Source organism: Lithobates pipiens, unplaced genomic scaffold, assembly GCF_037356315.1.
Source record: "Lithobates pipiens isolate NorthernLeopardFrog02 unplaced genomic scaffold, aLitPip1_a1.2 Scaffold_19, whole genome shotgun sequence".
NCBI lineage: Eukaryota > Metazoa > Chordata > Amphibia > Anura > Ranidae > Lithobates > Lithobates pipiens.
Window position 1 is genome coordinate 489,776,083 of NW_027507764.1, and position 25,087 is coordinate 489,801,169.

Consider the following 25,087-nt stretch of genomic DNA (forward strand, 5'->3'; position numbering starts at 1 on the left):
ATCTTGGTAAAAAGCCTCCAGTTCCTGTAAATTCTTGGGCTGTCTTGCATGAACTGCACATTTGAGATCTCCCCAGAGTGGCTCAATAATATTGAGGTCAGGAGACTGAGATGGCCACTCCAGAACCTTCACTTTATTCTGCTGTAGCCAATGACAGGTCAACTTGGCCTTGTGTTTTGGATCATTGTCATGTTGGAATGTCCAAGTATGTCCAATGCGCAGCTTCCTGTCTGATGAATGCAAATGCTCTTCCAGTATTCTTTGATACTGCATTCATCTTGCCATCAATTTTGACCAAATTTTCTGTGCCTTTATAGCTCACACATCCCCAAAACATCAGCGATCTACCTCCGTGTTTCACAGTAGGAATGGTGTACCTTTCATCATAGGCCTTGTTGATGCCTCTCTAAATGTAGCATTTATGGTTGTGGCCAAAAAGCTTGATTTTTGGTCTCATTACTCCAAATGACTTTGTGCCAGAAGGTTTGAGGCTTGCCTCTGTGCTGTTTGGTGTATTATAAGCGGTATACTTTGCCCATCTTTTTTCAAGTGCCTCCTTATTGTGCATCTTTAAACAGCCACACCACATGTTTTCAGAGAGTCCTGTATTTTACCTGAAGTTATTTGTGGGTTTTTCTTTGCATCCAGAACAATTTTCCTGGTAGTTGTGGCTGAAATTTTAGTTGGTCTATCTGACCGTGGTTTGGTTTAAACAGAACCCCTCATTTTCAACTTCTTGATTAGAGTCTGAACACTGCTGATTTGCATTCTCAATTCCTTGGATATCTCTTTATATCCTTTTCCTGTTTTATACAGTTCAACTACCTTTTCCCGCAGATCCTTTGACAATTCTCTTGCTTTCCCCATGACTCATAATCCAGAAACATCAGTGCAGCACTGGATGAAAGATGCAAGGGTCTGTCAGGAGTCCAGAAACTCATTGACCTTTTATACACACACACTAATTACAAGCAAATAGATCACAGGTGATGATGATTACCTTTAATAATGATTCAAACCCCTTTGTGTCAACTTGTGTGCATGTTACCAGGCCAAATTCAACAGGGTATGTAAACTTTTGATCAGGGTAATTTGGGTAGTTTCTGTTGCCATTGTGATTTAAAAAGAGTAAACAGAGTTTATTGATAGTAAATGGCTACAGTCAAACACTAACCATGAGTGAGACATCTTTTTGAATTATCATTCATATTCTATGAAGAATGGCCAATAAATTATAAATTCTGCCAGGGTATGTAAACTTATGAGCACAACTGTATGCAAAAATGTGCTAAAGTGTGCATTTTTGGGAAATATGAACAGTAATAACATTTGTCAGAATGATGGCGTTGACATTTAGATGAATTCAATAAAGAACTAGCTACTTATTACTGCCATAAACCACTATAGAACCCAGACACATGTAATTCCACAGTGACAGATTTTTTTGCTGCTTAGTAATCAGACATCAATTGGATAAGAAGCAATAAGTGCAATTTCCAGTGAGTCGCACTACTGAAAGTATCAACATATTTTATGGTTACTGTCTCAATGGTCAGTGAACCAAATGGCTGGAGTGTAGCAGGCAGCTCATTAAGAAGAATGTTAATCTACAGAATAGTCACCAGAGTGCATTTGTGTAATAATAATAATAATCATAAAAGAAATCATTTTACATTTCAGTTCTCTGTGGTTATTCTTTTTGCATAAATTCTTTTTATTTTGCACTTTCCTCATCCCATGTTTTATCATGCAGTTTGCATTTCAACCCCCTCTATATCTATCTGTGCTGTGGCCTCGGAGGTGTATTATTATTGCAGATAGAAAGCTCTAGTCATTGATAAATCACATGTCCTGGCAAGCCTTGCTGTCAAGCAAGCTGAGACATGTAATTTCTTGCCAGTTTCAAAGATAAAAGATATTTTACCTTAATACATTCTCTACATTAAGGTTAAAAAATAAATAAAAAACACCTTCTGTTATTCTATTACCTGAGCCCGATTTCGATCCTGTGGTGAACATGAAAGCTGCAGCTCTCTCCCCTCTCACAGGACCGAGAGGCAGCAGTAGCAGCAATTGGCTCTTGCTGTTGTCAATCAAATCCTGTGAGGAGGGAGCAGGGGGTGGGGCCAAGAAGCACCATCTATGGACAGACACAGGCAATGCGGCTCAGGATCAAGCCTATACGAGTGCCCCCATAGGAAGTTGCTTCCCATGTGGGGACTTGCTGAAGAGGAGAAGACAGGAGCACCGGTGGAGGACACCAGAAGAGGAGGATTAGTCTTCCTCTTCCCATACTGCTATACTCTTCCAATACAGTGGTGATTAAAAGATCTGGGAGGTCTGTCATATGCATTCAACAAGTGTGTCCACCTCCTCCGTCGGATTTTGTCCGAAACTTGTGTTGCATACACACGGTCGGACTAAGTTGTCGGAAAATCCGATCGTACGTAACGTGATGACGTTATTCCGTTACGCCTTGACTACGTTCAGGCTAGTAGCCAATAGCTTTGGTCTAGGAATTTGATCTGAGCATGCGTGGCACTTTGTCCGATCGGGATTCTCTACACATGATCAGACAAAGTCCGATCGGATCATGTTGTCGGAAAGTTTTATAGCCCAGCTCTAAAACTTTGTCCGTCGGATATTCCAACGGAAACAGTCCGATGGAGCCCACACACAGTCGGATTATCCGACAACGTGGTCCGATCGGGACATTTTCCGTCAGAATGTCCGACCGTGTGTACAAGGGCTTAGGCTCTAAGAGGATATCTATGCTGCTTGTATATGTAGCCAACTGATAGCTGGATGGCATGTAAGTTTCCAGACAGTGGACCATCAATGTACCATCAATGTACAGGGACTTGAAAAAGTATTCATACCACTTGAAATTTTCCACATTTTGTTATGTTACAACCAAAAAAGTTAATGGATTTTATTGGGATTTTATGTGATAGACCAACACAAAGTGGCACATAATTGTGACGTGGAAAGAAAATTATAAATGGTTTTCAATTTTTTTTTTTTACAAATAAATATCTGAAAAGTGTGGCGTGCATTTGTATTCAGACCCCTTTACTTTGATAACCCTAACTAAAATCTAGTGGAACCAATTGCCTTCAGAAGTCACCTAATTTGTAAAAAAAAAGTCCATCTGTATGTTAGTTAATCTCAGTATAAATACAGCTGTTATGTGAAGCCCGCAGAGGTTTGTTAGAGATCCTAAAGCTGGCCAAACATTATACAATTTTCTTGTTCAATTTCCTTTAGATTTACCTTCAACTATGTAGTGCAAGGGCTTACCTGATTGCATACAAATTGTTGTGTTTAGGTTTTACCTTATATTGTTTTGGTAAATATAAAGGAAAATGTATGGCCAGCCTTAGTGAACAAACAGCATCAGGAAGGCCAAGGAACACACCAGATAGGTCAGGGATAAAGTTTAAAGCAGAGTTATGTTATAAAAAAAATATTCCAAGCTTTGAGCACTGTTCAATCCATCATCTGAAAATGAAAAGAGTATGGCACAACTGCAAACCTACCAAGACATGGCCGTCCACCTAAACGGACAGGCCGGGCAAGGAGAGCATTAATCAGAGAAGCAGCCAAAAGCCCCATGGTAACTCTGGAGGAGCTGCAGAGATCCACAGCTCAGGTGGGAGAATCTGTCCACAGGACAACTATTAGTTACACACTCCACAAATCTGGCCTTTATGGAAGAGTGGCAAGAAGAAAGCCATTGTTGAAAGAAAGCCATAAGAAGTTGCAGTTTGCGAGAAGCCATGTGTCAGAGTTGATGGGAAGATGGATGGAGCCAAATACAGGGCAATGTAGAAAACCTGTGAGAGTCTGCAAAAAGACTCGAGCCTGTGGCGGAGGTTCACCTTCCAGCCAGACAACGGCCCTAAACATACAGCTAGAGCTACAATGGAATGATTTCGATCAAAGCATATTCATGTGTTAGAACGGCCCAGTCAAGTGCTCAGCAGCTCAGTGCAGAACCTAAATCCAATTGAGAATCTGTGGCAAGGCTAGAAAATTGCTGTTCACAGACGCTCTCCCTCCAGTCTAACAGAGCTTGAGCTATTTTGCAAAGAGAAATGGGCAAAAGTTTCACTTTAAATGTCCAAAGCTGGTAGAGACATACCCAAAAAGACTTATGCTGCGTACACACGACAGGACTTAAGTCCCGCAGACTTTCGACGGAGTTCTGACGGAGTTCTGACAGAGTTCTGACGGACTTTCCGAATGAACGGACTTGGCCACACACAATCACACCAAAGTCCGACGGATTCGAACGTGATGACGTATGACTGGACTAGAATAAGGAAGTTCATAGCCAGTAGCCAATAGCTGCCCTAGCGTCGGTTTTAGTCCGTCAGACTAGCACACACACGAGCGGATTTCTGGGTCCGGCAGAGTTCTGTCGGAAAAATTTGAAACATGTTCCATTTCTAAAGTCTGTCAGACTTTTGCAAATCAAAAGTCCGCTGCAGCCCACACACGTTCGAATAGTCTGCCGGAATCATTCCGTCAGACTTTTGATGTTGAAAAGTCTGGTCGTGTGTACGGGGCATTACATCTGTAATTGCAGGGAAAGGTTGTTCCACAAAGTATTGACTCAGGGGGGATGAATACAAATGCACGCCACACTTTTCACATATTTGAAAAAAAATTGAAAAACCGTTTAATAATTTTCCTTCCACTTTACAATTTTGTGCCACTTTGTGTTAATCTATCACATAAAATGGCAATAAGATACATTTACGTTTTTGTTTGGTAACATGACAAAATGTGTAAAATTTTTAAGGGATTTTTCAAGGCACTTTATACTCTATATGAGTGTTGAAACAGCTACTCGTATCCCCTTCAGAATCCTGTGCGTCGGGGTGACAATGCAGGAGCATAAAATGACAGAGTGTTATCAGTCCATAACAAGAGTGCCTAAACATGACAAGATCACCAGGTATTTTACTGAAAGCTGCCAACTTAATATAAAAAATGACTTCTGAAAATATATTACCAAGTTAAAACGCTGGTGATATGGTTGACATAGCCTTAAACGCCATCAAATGGGTAAGGTAGAGCTGTGTCTAAGGAATGAAGAATTCGATTTTCCATAGGCGTATATATAAGATTCATGGCCACTTTTGGCTCAGATCACACAGCCTGAAATGGTTAAGGATATCATGAGCAGTAATGACACCACCAAGTCTTTGAGTTAAAGCAGGCTGAAAATCAAACTTATTAGGTTTTCCGACAAATGGGGTTTACCAAACCAATATATAGGCATAACCCACTTTTAAGTACAAAAACAATGAGCTATTTTCATATTTACTGAATTTATGTTTTCTTGCTGTTCTAACTGAAAGCGTGTCACTGTCCATGGTACTGAAGGTTCACTCAATCCAAAAAGGAAGTTTTATTTTTCATTCTTTGTTTGGGGGGTGTTAAAAACTTGCAGGAAAAGAGCCAGGAACTATAGATTGAGTTCCTAAGGGTACTTGAACATGGTACTGATGTATGAACATCAGATATTCCTGGCATAAACACCCCAGAGGATGGGCTGTATACTCGCATTGAAGCGTACACTTACAGAACCAGGGGCCCAGGAGGACCCCCCGTTTACCTGTTGAGCTAGCAGTGTGTGGTGTCCCTCATCCTGTTACATGCACTGGAACGTACGAGTACACACGTCAAAATTCTTCTATCGTATGAGTATGGCGTATGCATATATATGCACGTTTTTATATGTATCAACATAAAAACACTGACCAGCAACACAGATTTTTATATATGCAGCGCACGTTTATGCATCAATGGGCTGCATTAAGATCAGAAAAGAAAGCTCAATGTACTGTATATCCAGCTGCAATTCTGGATGGTGGCACAAGTTGTGCAAATTTTGATGTATATGATATATTTGTTCTTTTTACAGAATGCCGTTCTAGTCATACACTTGTTCACCAGTTGGTATGCTTTTCCCGTGCCAATATGGAAATTGTTATTGCTTTACTGTGTAATTGCATATACCTTGTTGTATGCTTGTCACTCATACTTATCCTCTTCTTAATAAAAAAAAACAAAAACGCCTGAATGCCTACAAACAAGGCTTTTTAGGGCTTTCATGTGCAAGAGGCCTGGGACATAAGAGCTCCCATAAGAAGGCAACAGGTTATTCAACCTACTAGACTACAACATTTAAGGATTGATATACCGAGAGTTTAAACCCTCTCCCAGTTCTATTTGCTTCAGTGAAAATCAGGAGAGACTAATAGACCCCGATGCCTCAATAAAGAGAATCTGTCACAGCCAAATGCTATCACATGGGGGCTTTAGGCCTCCTATGTGATAGCAATAAACTTAACTGTAAAAAAATATGTAATGCCTATGGACAATTTTGGGTAGCAAAGTTTATTTCAAGAGTGTGCACATTTTTTTGGCTTGACATGTTGGGCATCTATTTACTCATAGCAACATCTTTTATATTTAGCAAGAAAAGAAAAAAAAATGCATTGTTTCTGTGCATTAACATCAACTTTACTGGTGCAGTGTGCTGTTAGCCAAATAAAAAATGTGTATAAAAACACCACAAAACAATAAAAATACACTTTTTTTACTAAAATTCAGTGTTTTGATAAACATGTATGCCAACATCATGCAACATCAAAATTTCCAGCTACCACCATTTTATTCTTAAAGTAATTTTTTGCTATCGGAAAATATGTTTGGGGGTTTAACTAGCTTAGCCCTAAAATATGCATTTTAACGTGTGCAAAATTTATAAAAATGGTAGACAAGGTTCTAAACAGAATATGTTCCCTAATTGTTCACAATCATAGTCATTCTTGAAGATACACTATAACCTCGCCCTTTCAGGGCCAAGTACTAGGGTCTTTGTGTGGTAGCCACCCAATCAACTTAAACTCACTTTCCCAGCTCTTCTCACTGCTCCTCAGTTGGCAACAATACCTGGTGCCTCAGGGTATGGGACAGCGTGTGACCACCTGCCATGTGACAGTGCTCGGATCTAGCAGTCAAACGCTAGGCCTGAGTACTACTGCATTTCTGAAGTGATCTTTCGCTCCCACTAGCGCCTGACACCAGATAGTCCTTTTGAGGGCTGAAAGTGAAGGAGGGGTATGGCAGCACAAGCAAGGTATTAGTGGGTCAGGGGAATTCCTTTGCAAAGCCAAAATTAATGGGTCAAGGTGGTTGTCTCCTTAAAGCCCAACATCAGCTTTGGAAATTAAATTATAATTAAAAGGCAATTTTTTTAGTTTTGGATTGGAGTAAAGAGTGATTAGACCACCTGTCATGGTTTTGTTGTTGTCTGCGCCCCTGTGAGGGAGATCTACCCTCTCTATTTGTTCTATTTATAGTTATCGCCAAAAGCCAAAAGCCTACACGTAAAAGAAAATTCAAAATTTTGTGTCATTCCCTTGAAGAGGTATAGGGGGATAAATCATTCAATGGTGACATTAGTTGTGACAACCAGGGATTCCCTCACTTCCTGCTTTGGTTAAAAGGAAAGAAAGTGAAGGGAAATCTCTTGAATAGGAAACATATGACATAAATAAACCTTACATGGGTTATGACACTCCCATCCAAATATTAAAAAAATAAAAGTTTTGCCTTTAGTTCAACTTTGAATTTTGCCTTCACAAACACACAAACAAGTAAAAGAAAATACAGCTATCGCTGCAGTACTCACTGCCTCACTGGCATTGTCCCCCAGAGATTGTGCCATGCTCCCTGCATTGTGTTGTGACTCTTCCTTTTTATACATTCAACCCACTTCATGTAAACCCACCCCCTAGAAATGCATCATGTCACAGCTATAAAATATTTCCCTCCATATTGAGGACTGTGTAATCCCGGAGAACAGGAATAGACCCTTCACATCACATAACTGATGCAACTCCCCTGGAATTAAGGTCTTGGGGTAGAGCATTTGGGGTGGCCCTAAAACCTAATGTTGAGCTTTCAGTTTAGTAAAGTAGAAACATGATCTACCTGCCAAAGTCCCCTAATTTCAAGAAGCCAGCATTTTTTTTATCTTTGTGTCCACACAATACTGAAACAGTAAAACTATAATATAAATGTAGTACACAACCTAAAGTATTATCACTTTTTTACTTTTTAGTAGTGGACAATAAACCACCTCCCCTTTATGATATCAAGAAAAGGAGTGGGAAAAATGTTCTGTATTCCTAACACACTTCCTGTCCTCAGATAACAAGGATATGGCTCCATAAATACAGTAGAGTAAGTGTTGTTCCCAGGGTGGGAATTTTGTTAATGGCTGAATCACCAGGTAAAAACGAAAAAAGAAAAGAAAGAAAAAATTAATGGAGTCACCTCATCTAATAGTCAGCAATAATAATACATTTTTATGGGTTTAGATACACTTTAATAAAGAGACTCTAAATTATTATTATGCAAAAAAAGTTACAAAAATAAAATGGCTCCTTTAATATGGCTAATTTGCTTAACTGAAACAAATGACAGCTACACATAAAACAGACATGGGTTTAATATATACATTGCAGCAGCTCATTTTAAACCACAAGTGCACATTTAAATATGCCTTAATTTTATTATTTATAAAATGGGACACATTTGGTATCTAGAAGTATAAAAAGACACTATCAAAATGAAATGGCATTCTAACGGAAGCTTTACTACACTGCAAATTCAGTAGTGAAATTTTAATGCAGAGACCCAGAGCAAGGCATCAATATTCTTAATTAATCTAAAATATTGCAGGCATAAGTAATTGAATATTGATTTGTAAATTGCAGTGTGTTTTATCCACATAGCAGGGAAAAAATTGCCAAGCCTGCATGCAGCAATAAATTAAGATTGTTTAAAATTCGGTCCTGTTATGAAATATTATAGGGTATATTAAAACATTGACTGCATTCTCTTGCAGGTTGATGGATGGTTTTTCATCTGTTTCAAAAGGAGAGAAATGAAATAGGATAAGCCTAAACCCTTTATTGGCAACTATATTTTCTGTTTTTGCAAAAAGCCCAGTAACCCTTGTGATTTGGGGTTGGTTAGTACAATGGTAGCTGTGTTTGTTTTAGTGAAGTAAATGCTGGTTTGAATTGTATTTTAAGGGCATGGCAGCCCCCTTTTATTAAATAAAATTAAAGTTCCATTCAAAGTTGCCCACACAGGGGTTTCAACTTCACAAAACAAGTGGAAAAAATAGTGAGCCACCTGACTCTTTCAGCAGCTCTGATGCAGTTAGCAATGGTCTCCCTGCCCAGAGGTTCCTCAGGGTCCCTCAGCCATTTTTATCTCAGCGCCTTTCTGCATGGGCCCACTCCTAGCCCCCTGAGAGGCTCTTCCAGTCCCTGCAGCTTGCTCCTTCTGGAGACTTCAAGATTCCCTTCAGCCCCCTGGACCAGCTAGCCACTTCAGTTTTCTCAGCCTCCCAGAGATGCGTAGCTTCCTGATTTTCCCAGTCCCCCTCAAAAGGGATGCAGTCTCTAGCAGAACAGGCAAAACATTTTTTTTAAAAATCTTGTGAGCTGCTAAACAAATTAAGCGTAGCTGCCCGTACTTCCTTAAATTATGTGAAAAAAACAATATAAACAAATAAGCGCAGCGCTTACCTATATATATATATATATATATATATATATATATATATATATATATATATATATATATACACACACACACATACATACATACATACACACAGTTTTTGGCAGAATTTATGATTTCTTGTCCATTTTTCAGAGAATATGAATGATAACACAAAAACTTTTTTCACTCATGGTTAGTGTTTGGCTGAAGCCATTAATTATCAACCGTGTTTACTCTTTTTAAATTATAATGACAACAGAAAATTACCCAAATTACCCTGATCAAAAGTTTACACCAGTTCTTAATACTGTGTATTGCCCTTTTAACATTAATGACAGCTTGAAGTATTTTGTGTTTTTTGTGGATGAGGCTTTTTATCTTCTCAGATGGTAAAGCTGCCCATTCCTCTTGGCAAAAAGCCTTCATTTTCTGGCAATATTTGGGCTGTCTTGCATGAACTGCACATTTGAGATCTCCCCAGAGTGGCTCAATGATATTGAGGTCAGGAGACTGAGATGGCCACTACAGAACCTTCACTTTATTCTACTGTAGCCAATGAAAGGTCGACTTGGCCTTGTGTTTTGGATGATTGTCATGTTGGAATGTCCAAGAACGTCCCATGCACAGCGTCCTGGCTGATGAATGCAAATGTTCCTCCACTATTTTTTGATAACATACTGAATTCATCTTGCCATCAAATTTGACCACATTTCCTGTGCCTTTGTAGCTCACACATATCCAAAACATAACCGATTCACCTGCATAGGCCTTGTTGACTAGGAATGGTGTACCTTTCATCATAGGCCTTGTTGACTCCTCTCTAAATGAAGCGTTTATGGTTGTTCCCAAAAAGCTAAATTTTGGTTTCATAACTCCAAATGAATTTGTGCCAGAAGGTTTGTGGCTTGTCTCTGTGCTGTTTTGTAAGTGGGATACTTTGTAGCATTTGCATACTAATGGCTTTCTTCTGGTGACTCGATCATGCAGCCCATCTTTCTTCAAGTGCCTCCTTATTGTGCATCTTGAGACAGCCTCACCACATGTTTTCAGAGCATCCTGTATTTCACCTGAAGTTATTTGTGGGTTTTTCTTTGCATCCCGAAACAATTTTCCTGGTAGTTATGGCTGAAATTTTAGTTGGTCTACCTTTGGTTTCAACAGAACCCCTCATTTTCCATTTCTTGATTAGCGTTTGAACACTGCTGATTGGCATTCTCAATTGGATATCTTTTTATACCCCTTTCCTGTTTTATACAGTTCAACTACCTTTTCCCCCAGAACCTTTGACAATTCTTTTGCTTTCCCCATGGATGAAAAGATGCAAGGGTCTGTTAGGGGCCAGAAACGCATTGACCATTTATACACACACACACAATATACAAGCAAACAGATCACAAGGGAGGATGGTTACCTTTAATAGCCATTCATACCCCTCTGTGTCAACTTGTGTGCATGTTATCAGGCCAAAATCACCAGGGTGTGTAAACTTTTGATCAGGGCAATTTGGGTAGTTTCTGTTGTCTCTATGATTTAAAAAGAGTAAACACAGTTAATTGATAATAAATGGCTTCAGCCAAACACTAACCATTAGGGATGAGCTTCGTGTTCGAGTCGAACGTACGTTCGACTCGAACATTGGCTGTTCGGCGAATTCCGAACGTTTGGGCCGTTCGCGTCAGAATGCGAGTGACGCGCGCGTGGACCACAATGCACTGCGGTGGCGCAGTGCATTGCTGCCCCATGATTGGCCAAGCATGCACTGTGACCCCGCATGCTTGGCCAATCGCAGCGCCGGCAGCGAGGAGAGCCATGATTGGCCACAGGCATCCTGCCTGTGGCCAATCATAGCTCAGGCTGTGTAGTGCACGCCCCACACTATATAAGGCCGCCTTTGAGGCGGCCTCGTGTAGTGTGTTAGTTAGCATTTGAAGCAGTGGGTGTTCTGTGTACCTTCAACACAGTTACACACCAATCGTTTTTGGCTGATTTCCTATCTTGCTGCTGTGTAGTGGTTGTTGTCTGTGCCCTGACTGCAGTATACACCACTATATTCACCTCACCTATATAGCTAGTGATCTAGCTTTAACCACTTAACAACTGCCCATTGCCGATTAACGGCTTCAGGGCGGTTGTTTAACTCTGAGAGGCCGTTAATTAACGGCCTCCCAGAATTCTGCTCTTGCGCGCCCCCTGGGGCGCGCACTCGAGAGCATCCGTGACCGCCGGGTCCACAGGACCCGGCGCATCACGGATCACGGTAAACGGCCATGTTATGACGCCGGTTCCTCCCTCCCCTCTCTGTACCGATCGGTACAGCGGAGGGGAAAGAGATCGGTGTCAGCAGCGATGTGGGCTGCATCTGCAGTGCCCACATCGCTGCTCACCGAATTTAACCCCTCAATTCCCTGCCAATACTCTGCAATACCAGTGCATACTCTGCAGTACGCTGCCATTACTCTGCAGTACCCCGCCATTACTCTGCAGTACCCCGCCATTACTCTGCAGTGCAGTACCCTGCCATTACTCTGCAGTACCCTGCCATTACTCTGCAGTACCCCCCATTACTCTGCAGTACCCTGCCATTACTCTGCAGTACCCCCCATTACTCTGCAGTAACCCCCATTACTCTGCAGTACCCCCCAATACTCTGCAGTACCCCCCAATACTCTGCAGTACCCGCCATTAATCTGCAGTACCCGCCATTACTCTGCAGTACCCCCAATACTCTGCAGTACCCTGCCATTACTCTGTAGTACCCTCAATACTCTGCAGTACCCTGCTATTACTCTGTAGTACCCCGCCAATACCCCGCCAATACTCTGTAATACCCTGCCATAAATTGCCATACCCAGCCATACTCGGAGATACCCAGACATACTCGGTGATACCCTGAAATACCCAGCTATAGACGCCCCCCACCCCTCACCGCCCTCCGGTGCTTCTACCAACTCGCCAGTACGATCAAAGCCAGAATCTTTTTTTTATTTTTTATTTCAGGCTTCCCAGCCTAGAGGTGAGATGTGGGGTCATATTGACCCCCCAGATTTCACTGTAAAGAGGACCTGTCACCCCATATTCCTATTACAAGGGATGTTTACATTTCTTGTAATAGGAATAAAAGTGATCAAAAATATATTTTTGGGGAAAAAAATGTCAAACTAAAATAAAGTAAAATGAACAATAAAAAAATAAAATAAAAATTAAAGCGCCCATGTCCCCATGTGCTCGCATGTGCCACACATGTGAGGTATCGCCGAGAATGTTAGAGCGAGAGCAATAATTCTAGTCCTAGACCTCCTCTGCAACTCAAAACATGTAACCAGTAAAAAAAAATTTAAAGCGTCGCCTATGGGGATTTTTTAAGTAGCGACGTTTGGCGCCATTCCACGGGCATGTGCAATTTTGAAGAGTGACATGTTTGATATCTATTTACTCAGCATAACTTCATCTTTCACTTTATGCAAACATTGGGCTAACTTTACTGTTTTTTTTGTTTGTTTTTTAAGCACAAAACAGTTTTTTCCCCAAAAAAAACGCGTTTGAAAAATTGCTGTGCAAATACCGTGTGAGATAAAAATTTGCAACGACCACCATTGTATTCTCCAGGGTCTTTGCTAAAAAAAAATATATATATAATGTTTTGGGGTTCTCTGTAATTTTCTAGCAAATAAATGATGATTTTTACATGTAGGAGAGAAATGTCAGAATTGGCCTGGGTGCTCCAGAACGCCTGATGGCGCTCCCTGCATGTTGGGCCTCTGTATGTGGCCACGCTGTGTAAAAGTCTCACACATGTGGTATCGCCGTACTCGGGAGTAATAGCAGAATGTGTTTTGGGGTGTAATTTGTGGTATGCATATGCTGTGTGTGTGAAATAACCTGATAATATGACAATTTTGTGGAGAAAAAAAAAAAAGGAAATAGGCCGTCAGTACTTCAGGTGTGATCAATTTTCAGATATTGGCACCATAGCTTGTGGACTCTATAACTTTCACAAAGACCAAATAATATCCACCAATTTGTACTTATTTTTACCAAAGATATGTAGTAGTATGAATTTTGGCCAAAATTTATGAAGAAAAAATGACTAATCTGCTAAATTTTATAACAGAAACGAAGAAAAATTAATTTTTTCGCAGAATTTTCGGTCTTTTTTCTTTTATAGCACAAAAAATTAAAAACTGAGAGGTGATTAAATACCACCAAAAGAAAGCTCTATTTGTGTGAAAAAAGGACAAACATTTCCTATAGGTCCAGTGTTGCATGACTGAGTAATTGTCATTCAAAATGTGAGGGCACCGAAAGCTGAAAATTGGTCTGGTTATTAAGGGTGTTTAAGTGCCCAGTGGTCAAGTGGTTAATAATAGAGCTTGCAGTCAGTAGTGTTAGGAGATAGTGCGTGCTGTCTGCGTGCTCTGTACCCAGTACATACCGCTATAATATAGGGCAGGCCCCTACTGCCCTATAAAAAAAATAAAAAAGGATAAAGCACTATTGCAAGGTCTGAGTGCTTTACATGTTACATGTTATTGCTATGACTGGAGTTCACAAGCAGCATCGACAAGGAAGGAAAATTACTAAGAGGAGAGATTGAGAGGAATAACCATTTACAAAGGCACAATTTTATAGGAGATAAGGTGAGGGCACAACCTGTGGAGGGAGCACAGGAATTTGCTAATAGGCACAGAGGTGAATGTTTGTAAAGAGGGCACCCTCTGTTGAAGTCGGGTATGACGAAATGCGTAAGGACGTGACTACCACAGCTTAACCAGAAGTTACAAGTGCATTCCACCAGCTGCTGATCCTGACCAGGAAATGTTTACGAACGCTGTGTAGACTGCAGCGAATGGGGGGACAGCAGAACAGTGATTACACTCAATCCTTTTACTATGTTCTATTGACTGTTTATATTGTACGTATATTGAAGGAGGGTGCTTTGTATTTGAGGAATCTTTTTAATAAAAGGGGATTATGCTATGTGAGTGTTTTCTTGTATTTTATGATCCCATTTGGAGTACATAATACAATAGCCTCTTGTTCTGATGATTGGAATTTGGTTAAAGGATATCATTTAAAGCGGTGTTCTTTGAATGTTCTGGTGAGTTTAACCCCTTCGGGGAAGTGTACCTCATGTGGTGAAGACTGGGAGTCAGTGTAGGGTGGACTTACTGACTATTACCTAGGATCACCTACTAAGAATCAATTGTCATATCTTTATACGCTGAATGTGGAGTTTGACACTAATTATCATCCAATAATGACTGCCAATAATGACTGCTATATATATGCGCTGTACTTATTTGTTTATATCTGTCTCCAAATGGCAGCAACTCCAACTGAAAATACCCTGGGCTACTCTCAGACCTTCATAATAACAGCCCTGCACACCTGTGCACTCACACAGGCAGCAGGCGTACAGCAAAATCCGGACACAGAATTTAAGGTTCCATCCCACCCAAGACTCTTTGGGGCTTTCAAACTTCAAGTCCCAATCCGGGATTACAAAGTCTGGAGAAAGCTTAAAGCACAGCTGTGTCTGCTAATAAGAAACACCCTGGAGCGTTGCAGTGAGCCTAGGGAAAGGATCAGTGCAATTTTCTTTTTTAAGCACCAATTGACAGGACTGGACCAGGAGGTGGAGGCTGTGAATCACTGACTGTTTTCACTTGAGAAGCCAGCCAATTACATTCCTGCACACAGGATCCCTGAACTACTAAACACTATGGGCTGCATTTTCACAGATTCATTAATAATGATAAATAAAAAAAACTGGGAATTTAAACTCAAGTTTAGACAATCAAGATAATCCTAAGGCGCTGAATCAGTGATTTCTACACTAGTCATTAGGAAAAGAAGGATATCAGCTTTCATCAAATTTAGCAAACTGAGCATACATCTGAATGGGATGAACCGCAGAATGAAGATTAGAATAATTCACAAGGTGAACTGTATTCTCAGTCGAAAATGTGAAATATTTATGGTTGGCTTGGGTGTACCTTTATTATTATTGCTCTGTTTTCAATTCATGGTAATTTTTTCTTTTACTAGGGCTCTTGCAAGTGTAAGTTGATGTTCCATACTGTTCTATGTAACATATTTTATGCATTTTCATTGCAGTGCTGTGAATGTTTGCTAGCTTTAATTTACTTCCTTAGGGGATGTGCCTCACGAATCTGGAAACTCAGTTAGACTCTTGCAAAATATGCCAAAAGGGAAGGAGCTCATTGCTGAGAACATCAAATTTTAAAACGATTTCTCCAGAAAAATACTCACAAGACTATTTACCCTTTAAGGAAAGACATTTAATTTCTCTACAAGAGGGAAAAATATACTTTGTTTAATTTGCTTGATTTTCCAGGAGAAACGCCATACATCCTCCACAGAACTGGTGAAATATTCAGTCCGGATCAGTGATAGCTGACATTTTAAAGTAGTTTAAACCATGTTATGTAAAAAAAACTTTTTATAAATTTACAATACAATAACTAAAGATTTTTATATCAACTATCATCCATGAAAAGCAAGAGAGTAACGTTCTACTGCAGTTCAACGTCATTCCACATACGCTAGATACAAACAAAAATGCATGGAGAGAGATAGATAGATAGATAGATAGATAGATAGATAGATAGATAGATAGATAGATAGATAGGTGGTTCAAAGGTTAAAATTTTCCATAGCTACATAGACAATTTGCTCTTTGTGTGTACCAAGGATGTGGGGGACATTAGCGAGTGACTCCTGTACCTCAATGATAATAGCCTTAACTTAACATTTACAGGTACTATTAATCACAGACAGGTTGAATTTCTAGATGTCACTTTGATAGGTGAAGGAGAATCTCCTCCAAACTCTATAGGAAACCATCAGATGGTAATTCCCTGTAGAGAGCAGACTTTGGTCACCCCAAGCACACCATTAGAGGTATCTCAGTTGGCCAGCTTTTAAGGCTGAGACATGTGCAGTAACTAATCGGATTTTCAGATGGAAGCATCTAATGAAATTATGGTTCATGGATAGAGGTTATGCTGAGGCTGTTCTCGACAGGGCTTTTAATATTGCCAGCTATGTTGAGAGAGGTAATCTCCACCAGGATAGCACTGTCAGGAGTAAGAATATAGGCAGACATTTATCTAGATATGGCAAGCTTGTTGATCTCTGTTTTTTTCTACTCCCTATAGCTCAGAGTTTAATAAAATTTAAAATACTATTGGGAACTATCTGCCAGTCCTATATAATGATCCCATATATGCTCAGGTTCTGTCTAAAGGTATTAGATCAGTGTCTATTGGTGGGACATTGTCCCCTAGCCTCTACACGAGTAGACCCCACCGATCACATTGGTTACAGTTTAAGGGATCGTATCGTTGTGGTGTCAATGGCTGCCCGTGTTGCCCCCATATACAATGGGAGGATATGATCCATTCTACTTCTTCAAACAAGGATTTCAAGGTATCCACATTCATTAACTGTAACACAAAGTTTTGTTTTTAGTGTATGCAATCACTTGTGAACAGTGTTCCGTTCAATATGAAGGTCATACGAACCATAGGCTGAGGGATCGGCTGTATGATCACTTGTATGACATATCTAAGGATCACTCTAGTAACATAGCGAGGCATTGGAATTTGTGTCATGGTAAAGATGTTAGTAGCCTATGTATTCAGGGAGTAGAGAAGATAGTGCTATCAAAAAGGGCAGATGTCAAGTTTAGATTACTCTGCAAGAGGGAAGTGTATTGGATATTCCATCTCAATACCAGGAGGCCTATTGGCTTCAACTTTGAACGGGATATTTCGCATTGCTATAGAGTGATTAATTATATTTTATCATCTAGGCATTTTTACATATATCCTATGCTTATGTCAATATAGGTAGGGGGTGGTTTAGTGTTTAAGGTGAATTTGGCCCTATTGTGGGCCAGTTACATGTTTAGTGTGCCTTGATGGGGAATATTGTTGTTCGCGTAATGCTGTACTATTCCATCTATTCCAGTTTTGTTTTGCTCATCGCCTCTTTCTTGTTTCTCAATTTTTCTTTTTGTCCCTCCCTTTCTTTTTCCCTATTTTTTTCTCCCCCTTTTCATTGTTTTCATTACTAGACAAGGACACTTAGAGTCATCTACATTAGTTATAATACATGTGACATAGTTACTATAGTCAATTATAGTCCATATATATTTATGCTATTTATGGCTTGTGGAACGTTTACTTTGCACCGTAAAATTTTCTCAGTAGTCCTGTTTTTCCATGGGGACACACTAATGCGTGTGTGTTATGTGTGTGTTTTTTACATGTTCCTCCCGTTGCTTCCACGAAAGTGATCCTTTTACTATTTAGACATGTTTATGTCATTTGGTTTGATTTAATGGACCTATATTGGGAGACATATATATGCACAACAAATCTGATTGGTCACATGCAGTTTAGTTTTAGCAATGGGATAGGGAGCGCGAGCGAATTATATGAAAAAATTGATGGAAAAATGTGAGAATATAATAAAAAAACATAAAAATGAAATAGAGATAAAAATACAATAAAGGAGTGATGATATAATATAATGAAACAGAGGAGACTCTTTGAGCAGCATGCACTCACACTTATGCATTGGTAAGAGGTAAATGTTATTTCCCTATCATTGCAGGTGTCAGTGCATAAACAGTATATAAAAAACATGTTTAATATTGCATTGTATGTTTTTGCCAGTCGTGCTTGTGTTTCTCCTTTTTACACGTTGCCATATGTTGAATTCCCTTAAGGGTTTTTTAAGGTTTTTTTTTACCTGTAGGTTTGATGTTCACAGGTGCTTTTGATTTGACAATTACCATTCTACATGTTTTAACCATTTGCCTAGATTGCTTAGATATATATATATATATATATATATATACATACACACACACACACACACATGTGTATATGTGTGGCACTCTAGCTATGATTAAGCACCATATGATGTGAAACGCATTAGATGTACAGTTTATCTATATCTACATATGATGCTTTGATTTTAACGTTTTACAAAATAAAGGTGAATATTTGGAGTGTTGCTATCCAGTATCAATTTTTGTTTCTATGTCTCCGTTGCAAACAGAGCCGGCACCCAATTTGATTGTGGAGACAGCTGATCCTAAGAGAGGTGGTTGCCTTGGAGTGATGAACTCCCCCATCTAACAGTACATGTGTTTTTTTTACTATTGGTAAGAAAATAATTCCAGTCCATGGGGAAAGGAAGGATAAAGGAAGTGAAAGTGAGATTAGATAAAATTGGTTATTAGGAGTTTAAAGCTGCTATCTAGGGATTGCTGGACAGCCAGAACATAAGGGATTGAGCAAAAAAATAAAGTTTACAACAGCCTCTATGCATAGGGATTGTTAGATGAGATAGGAAGAGGACTGGCATGGCTGAACTTTCATTTTTTTTTTATTATTTACCAAAAGAAGTCACGGTGTTCCATATCAAAATCTTACCTTAAATACAAACATCTCCCGCCGCAAGATAGCCAGGGTATTAAAATTCCCATCGCAGATATTAGGCTTGACTCCTGGATAAGATGGCCGGTCTCCTCCAGTAGGAGGCCTGGGAGGTCTTGGTTGTCTATCATTCTTGCGTGGATCTGCTGGTGGGTTAGGCCTGTGTGGTGGCACTGTAGGAAGAGGTTTTGTTGGTGTTGGGATCTTTTCAGGTGGACCTAGGCAGGGATGGATAATACAGTTGAATCAGAATTCTATATTATTGGTTTATGGTTAATGACAAATATTCTAAGCAGATAGAAAGCAGTAAAAGTATTAAAAAAAAAAAAAATACTGCTGTCTTAACTGTATGATTTTTGGCCTTCATACAGACTAATAACTTTGTATAGACAGTAGTTCTACGCTTTTTAGTTTTTTGGGGGGGGTTTTTTGTACATTTTTACATAGAATATAGAACATATATGAGTTTTGCTGTATTAGTCAGAACATCAAAACGGTTATGCGCTGATCAGCAGTTTCCGATGCTTAGCTTAACAGCAACAGGAAATTAGCTTTTGCGGTGTTTGAATATGCTATATTATATTATATATTTAATTTTTTTTTCTGGTCTCACCTTGAATATATATTTAATTTAGGGAGTGACAACAGCCTAGAAATGTATTGGTCACCTTTTATTTGTATATAGATCCATTTTGTAACCATTGCACATTTACAAATGTACTCCACTTTCAAATGTTAGCCCCCTGCAGATAGAGGGGAACCAATGCACCAGGCATGGTGTTGTGCAAAAGAACAACCAACAAAAGATTTCTCTTAAACCAGTGCTGGGGGCTAATGGCTACAAACCACTTGAGGCATACATCAGAAAAGTCATAAAAATGTCTATGACACGGTTTGTGATAAAAAGATGTATTGTAAAATTAAAGACAAAGGAAATCCAAGAATGGAAAGGGTTACAATATGGCTGACAGACAATGTTAAACATCATGCTGGATTTTGAACCTCAATCTCAACCAAACCTCAGCATGCTGACTCCGGCATATCAAGGCCAGCGCTGGTGGTGACCAAAGGGCGTCTACACACCTTTTGGTTGCCTCCAGCACTGGGTTTTCAGGTTACCTCTGTCCCAAATTAAAAGATTTTCCCCCCATTCCTGGGACAAGGAGGAAGAAAAAATCTCCCAACTAGGGACACAGTGGATGAAGCCCTCTGTCAACACTGAAAAAAAAAGATTTTTGCATACATTTCTCTTTTTGACAGTTGGAGAGATTTACCATCTTGGTAACACTTGTCAATAGCATAGGAAGTGAGTGCACTGACTACACTATCGTAAACCGAATACTTTTGGCTGCATGAATAGACACTATGTTATGCAAACCCTTCCCAAAAAAGTGGGCCATATAGTGTACTTTTTCTTTTTTTAAAGAGTCATGTGGGCAGTGGGCAGGACTTAATATATGACATAATGATATATGATATAACTATGTTAGACTGGCAATTACCACCGATTTAAGTTGATTTCACTTATCAAGTATGTAAATGATGCCCTATTTAAAAATAAGCAAATAAAAAAAAAAGGTACGGCAAAATCATTTAAATATAAATGATGAAAAAACAAATCCAGAGCAAATATATAAAATACACATCATTTGCAAAGTGCTTTATGGCTTTTAATATGGATTTTTATGCTGCTCGGGCTTATATGAGTATTAGAAGATGAAATGCTGATTTCTGTGAATTTATATAATTTTCTAAGTAATGAAACAACCAACTATACTGTGCTATAAGGATACATTTGAAATCTGTAGTTAAAAATCTAATATTAGTAATAATTTTAATAATAATCTGTATTTAATTTCAAGAAATTAGAATATTGGCAGCAAATTCCTCTTTAAATTCCTACACCTGTTATAAATATATGGGTCAGCTCTATGCTTGCCAACAACCCAATCACAGATTGCAATCTTACTGCACCATTCTCAACTTGGAATCAAAAGTTTATGCAAAGTAATAAGTGACCTGTCAGCAATAAAGATGACAGCAGCCATTTTTCCAAATGTGTAGATGCCAAACATTTAAAAATGATTTTCATGCATACGATTCCCAAGAAATTGGTTTACTCATCAAAAAATGAACGTGAAAGAATGCAGAGTTTAATATAACTCAGAATAAAAAAAGGAACGTAAGTTATGACACTGGAACAAGCTACAAAAAGTTGGTGTGTTTTCAGTAAATTATAATCATACCTTTATTAAGCAAAAACACATTTTAATCTCCCACGCGTCCCCATTTACTGCCAAACAAAATGCATATCCAGCCATTTCCCCACGGATGATGGACCAAGTCCAAAAATTGGAGTTTCAACAGTCAACACAGTTTATCAATGGCTCTCAGTGACTTCGTTCAAGGCAGTGAAACATTGACAAGTAACACTTCTCTAGCACAGAAACCGAGTTTGTCTCTTGAACGTTGGCTATGCATTGCTTAGTACACTAATGCTATTTTGTAACAGTTCATATTTCACCAGCATTTTAAAGTGAGAAAATTACTTTGAGACTAACGGGTCTGATGGCTTATTCATACAAAAAATAAGCTTTTAAAAATGTAGAATATCTCCCAGGGAATAAAGGGCTAATGGTTACTAAAATTGTGGAATTCAAACAGGTCAGCAACAAGTAAGGTCAGTGAGTGCTAATCCCACGCAGGGAATATTAAAACGATGATGGTTTAAAATGTTTACCATAATGTATATAAAAAGCCAAAAAACTTTTATCGGTTTTGAATAGAGTAGTGTTAAAACCCCTTACTTTTTTCCTATCTGTGTCCAATTGGGTGGTGTCTATTCTCTTGTGGTTTCATAAAGACATAAGGAAATTGGGGGAAATCTCTCCAACATGAGAAAAATCCTCTTAGCCCTTGTACACACGGTCAGACGTTCCGACGGAAAATGTCCGATCGGACCGTGTTGTCGAATAACCGTGTGAGGGCTCCATCGGACTGTTTCTGTCGGAATATCCGACCAACAACGTTTTAGAGCTGGGCTGTAAAATTTTCCGACAACATGATCCAATCGGACTTTGTCCGATCGTTTGTAGAGAATTCTGATTGGACAAAGTGCCACGAATGCTCAGATCAAATTCCTAGACCAAAGCTATTGGCTACTAGCCTGAACGTAGTCAAGTCGTAACGAAATAACGTCATCACATTCTGAACGATCGGATTTTCCGACAACTTTGTCCGACCGTGTGTATGCAACACCAGTTTCAGACAAAATCCATCGGACAAAATCCGATGGATTTGGTTGTCGGAATGTCCGACCGTGTGTACAAGGGCCTAGACAGTTGATACACTAACAAGTGTCCATTTTCTGCATGGAAACTCCCTTTCATGTTAGCCAATGTGTCCATGCACATTATGGCTTTTTTCAGGAGTTTAGAGGCATCTGCTCTTACAACCAGAAAAAACCCCACCAAACTGGTGTTTTCATGCAGGAAAGACACCTAAGTGCTCAAAAAGTGCGAAAAAGCTCAAAAAAGCATGAAACTACAAAAAGTGCAAAAATGTACAAAGAAAAAAAAAGGAAAAATGAGCTGAGGGAAGGGCTTGTGAAAAAAACACATAGCTCATAAAAGCTCAATAGAAACGTGCAAAAGGGCACAAAAAAGCACAAGCTTTTGGGCACAGAAATAAAAGCTAAAATGCCTGTAAAAGCTGATTTTTAGTTTAAGCTGCAGTGTGCATGAGCACCATGAGCACTTAGTCTGTCTAAGGCAATCCTAAATTGCCAGTGTATCATAGGCCCAGAGTATTACAAATGTAATAGAAATGTAAGGAGGGCATAAAAAAAAAAAGGCCTTGTGCTGATGGGAAAAAGCAGCACGATTTCACATGCAATTCAGTTTGAAATGCTTCTTAGATTGTTCAGAATTATTTGACCTGCAGTTAATCTCCTATTGACCTGCACAAGACTTCCAAGCTGCTTCAAACTGATTTAAACTGCTTTAGTCCCGGTTCACACTATTGCGATGCGAGAACCCTGCAAATCATCTGCGGGTTCCCGCATCGCACCCAACACACGGGGCAGTTCACACTGCCATATGCGAACTGCTGGGGAGTGTCATTATTATATGTTAATGACGCCCCCATTTCAGCTCACATATCGCACTGTGAACTGACAGTTCGGACATGAATCGGATCGCATATGTGTGAACACACGTGCGATCCGATTCTGGTCCGAACAGAAAAAAGGGTACTGTGCGTGTTTGCACCGAATGCGGTGCGATATCAGCCATACTATCTGTATGGCTGACATTGCACCGCACAGACATCACATGTAATGTGAACAGCAGTGGTGTTGCGAATTACATACAATGTCTGCCATCACAATAGTATGAACCGTCACTTAAACTGCTTTTGCATTGCTATTAACTTGTATGGGAAAAGAAGCAGTTCTTACAATGTAAAAAAGCCCACAGGCCACACAAAGGCCATAACGCTGGTTTGAGACATAAGTAAGCAGTTCAGTATGGTGGATCCCCACTACTTTCTACTACAAGGTTTAACCATAGCATTTCATGCATTTTCCCACTGGTGTTGGTAAAAAATTTTTTGGACGTTAAATTTCCACAAAGACAATTTAACACCTTGGCGTTGGCTATCATGGCGGTCACATGATCGGAAAAAAACTTTCTGCGAGCTGCCGATCAGTGTCATGAGCGTGCAAGAGCACTGTTGGTGCTATTGCATGCAAATATGCAGCTGCTTGCGACATGGCCTGGCCCCTGAGAGGCCGCATATTTGTATGTGCTCTGCGCCAACTGGTTAAGCTCATAAGTAATACTGGAGAGATTCAACATTCGTTTATTTTGATGCAACCAAGTAATTTTAAAATCACCAGACAATAGTTTTATCACCTAATTTAGAATCATATGGGATTATTTGATTAGGGGAGTGTGCCAAACCAGGTACTATGTGCTATGTGAATAAAAGTGCTTCCAGAGGGGGGGACTTGGAAAGGTACAAACTTTGAAATTTAAAAACCACAAATTTGCAGCTTCACAATCCAAACTTCATCAGTTGAAGCAAATCTCCCCTTTGACCCTTCAGTGAAAAACAAAATTTGGGCTGTATATATGTTACATTGGAAATTGTTCCCAATCATAACAAAATGGAACATTTACAGTATATAGTCATATCGCTAATACAGATGTAGGACTCTGCATAATGAAAGTGTATCTAGTAGATTGATTATATCAAAACCTGTGTTCCAACAAGGTGAAATAATAGACCCTGGCATTTACTAGGGCTAGAGTACATACAGTATTAACTCATGTCTGGCCCAGTCTAACCTTCAAGAAACCACACACCACATATGTTATGCTTAGCAGTGGATAAGACTAGCACAAATCAGACAGTGATGGAAGCTAAAAGGTTTATTTATTACATACATATTTTATTACATACCATATATTTTCTGAATTCCCTGTAAGTCATCTGTAGGTAGCTTGAAATTGTCTGTCTCCATGTACTGATAAAACGGTGCCATGATAGCGGTTGGATCGTTGGAGTGCTCCAATCCCAACGCGTGACCCAATTCATGTACAGCAACCAGAAATAGGTCATTTCCTGAGGAAAAAAATAAATGAAAACTTTTGTCAAAGAATTTAATCAATAATGTAATTACATACTCATGAACCATTCAAATCTACTTAATTAGTTTAAGGGAAGGCTCGGTACAGTTGGGGGGGGGGGGGGGGGGGGCGGGGGAAACAAGTTCTCTTGTATTTGCATAAAAGGCTAGCAGGTGTTAAAGATCATTTCACATTATTGTCACTAATTGTTTACTTTATTGGGATAATCTAACGCAAAGCAGTCATGTCAAAGTGAACACTCTTTCATTTATGACAGGTGCTGTTGTGTGTGTTTTTTTACTCCAATCACCATCGTTAACTTGGCATAAATGGCTGACAATACACAATATAACCTTATAAGCACATCAATAAAACGTCTAATAT

General features: G+C 39.4%; 1 protein-coding gene across 3 annotated transcripts in view; it reads right to left on the bottom strand.

Moving 5' to 3' along the window:
- The window catches only part of MMP16 (matrix metallopeptidase 16), a 322,591-nt gene that overhangs the window by 46,680 nt on the left and 250,824 nt on the right, over window positions 1-25,087 (bottom strand). For all 3 annotated transcript variants that reach the window (XM_077492987.1, XM_077492988.1, XM_077492989.1), the window contains 2 exons: window positions 24,537-24,698; window positions 19,071-19,291 (listed from right to left, as the gene is read on the bottom strand). In XM_077492987.1, the coding sequence (XP_077349113.1) occupies window positions 19,071-19,291; window positions 24,537-24,698 (383 nt within the window). The remainder of the gene's footprint in view (window positions 1-19,070; window positions 19,292-24,536; window positions 24,699-25,087) is intronic.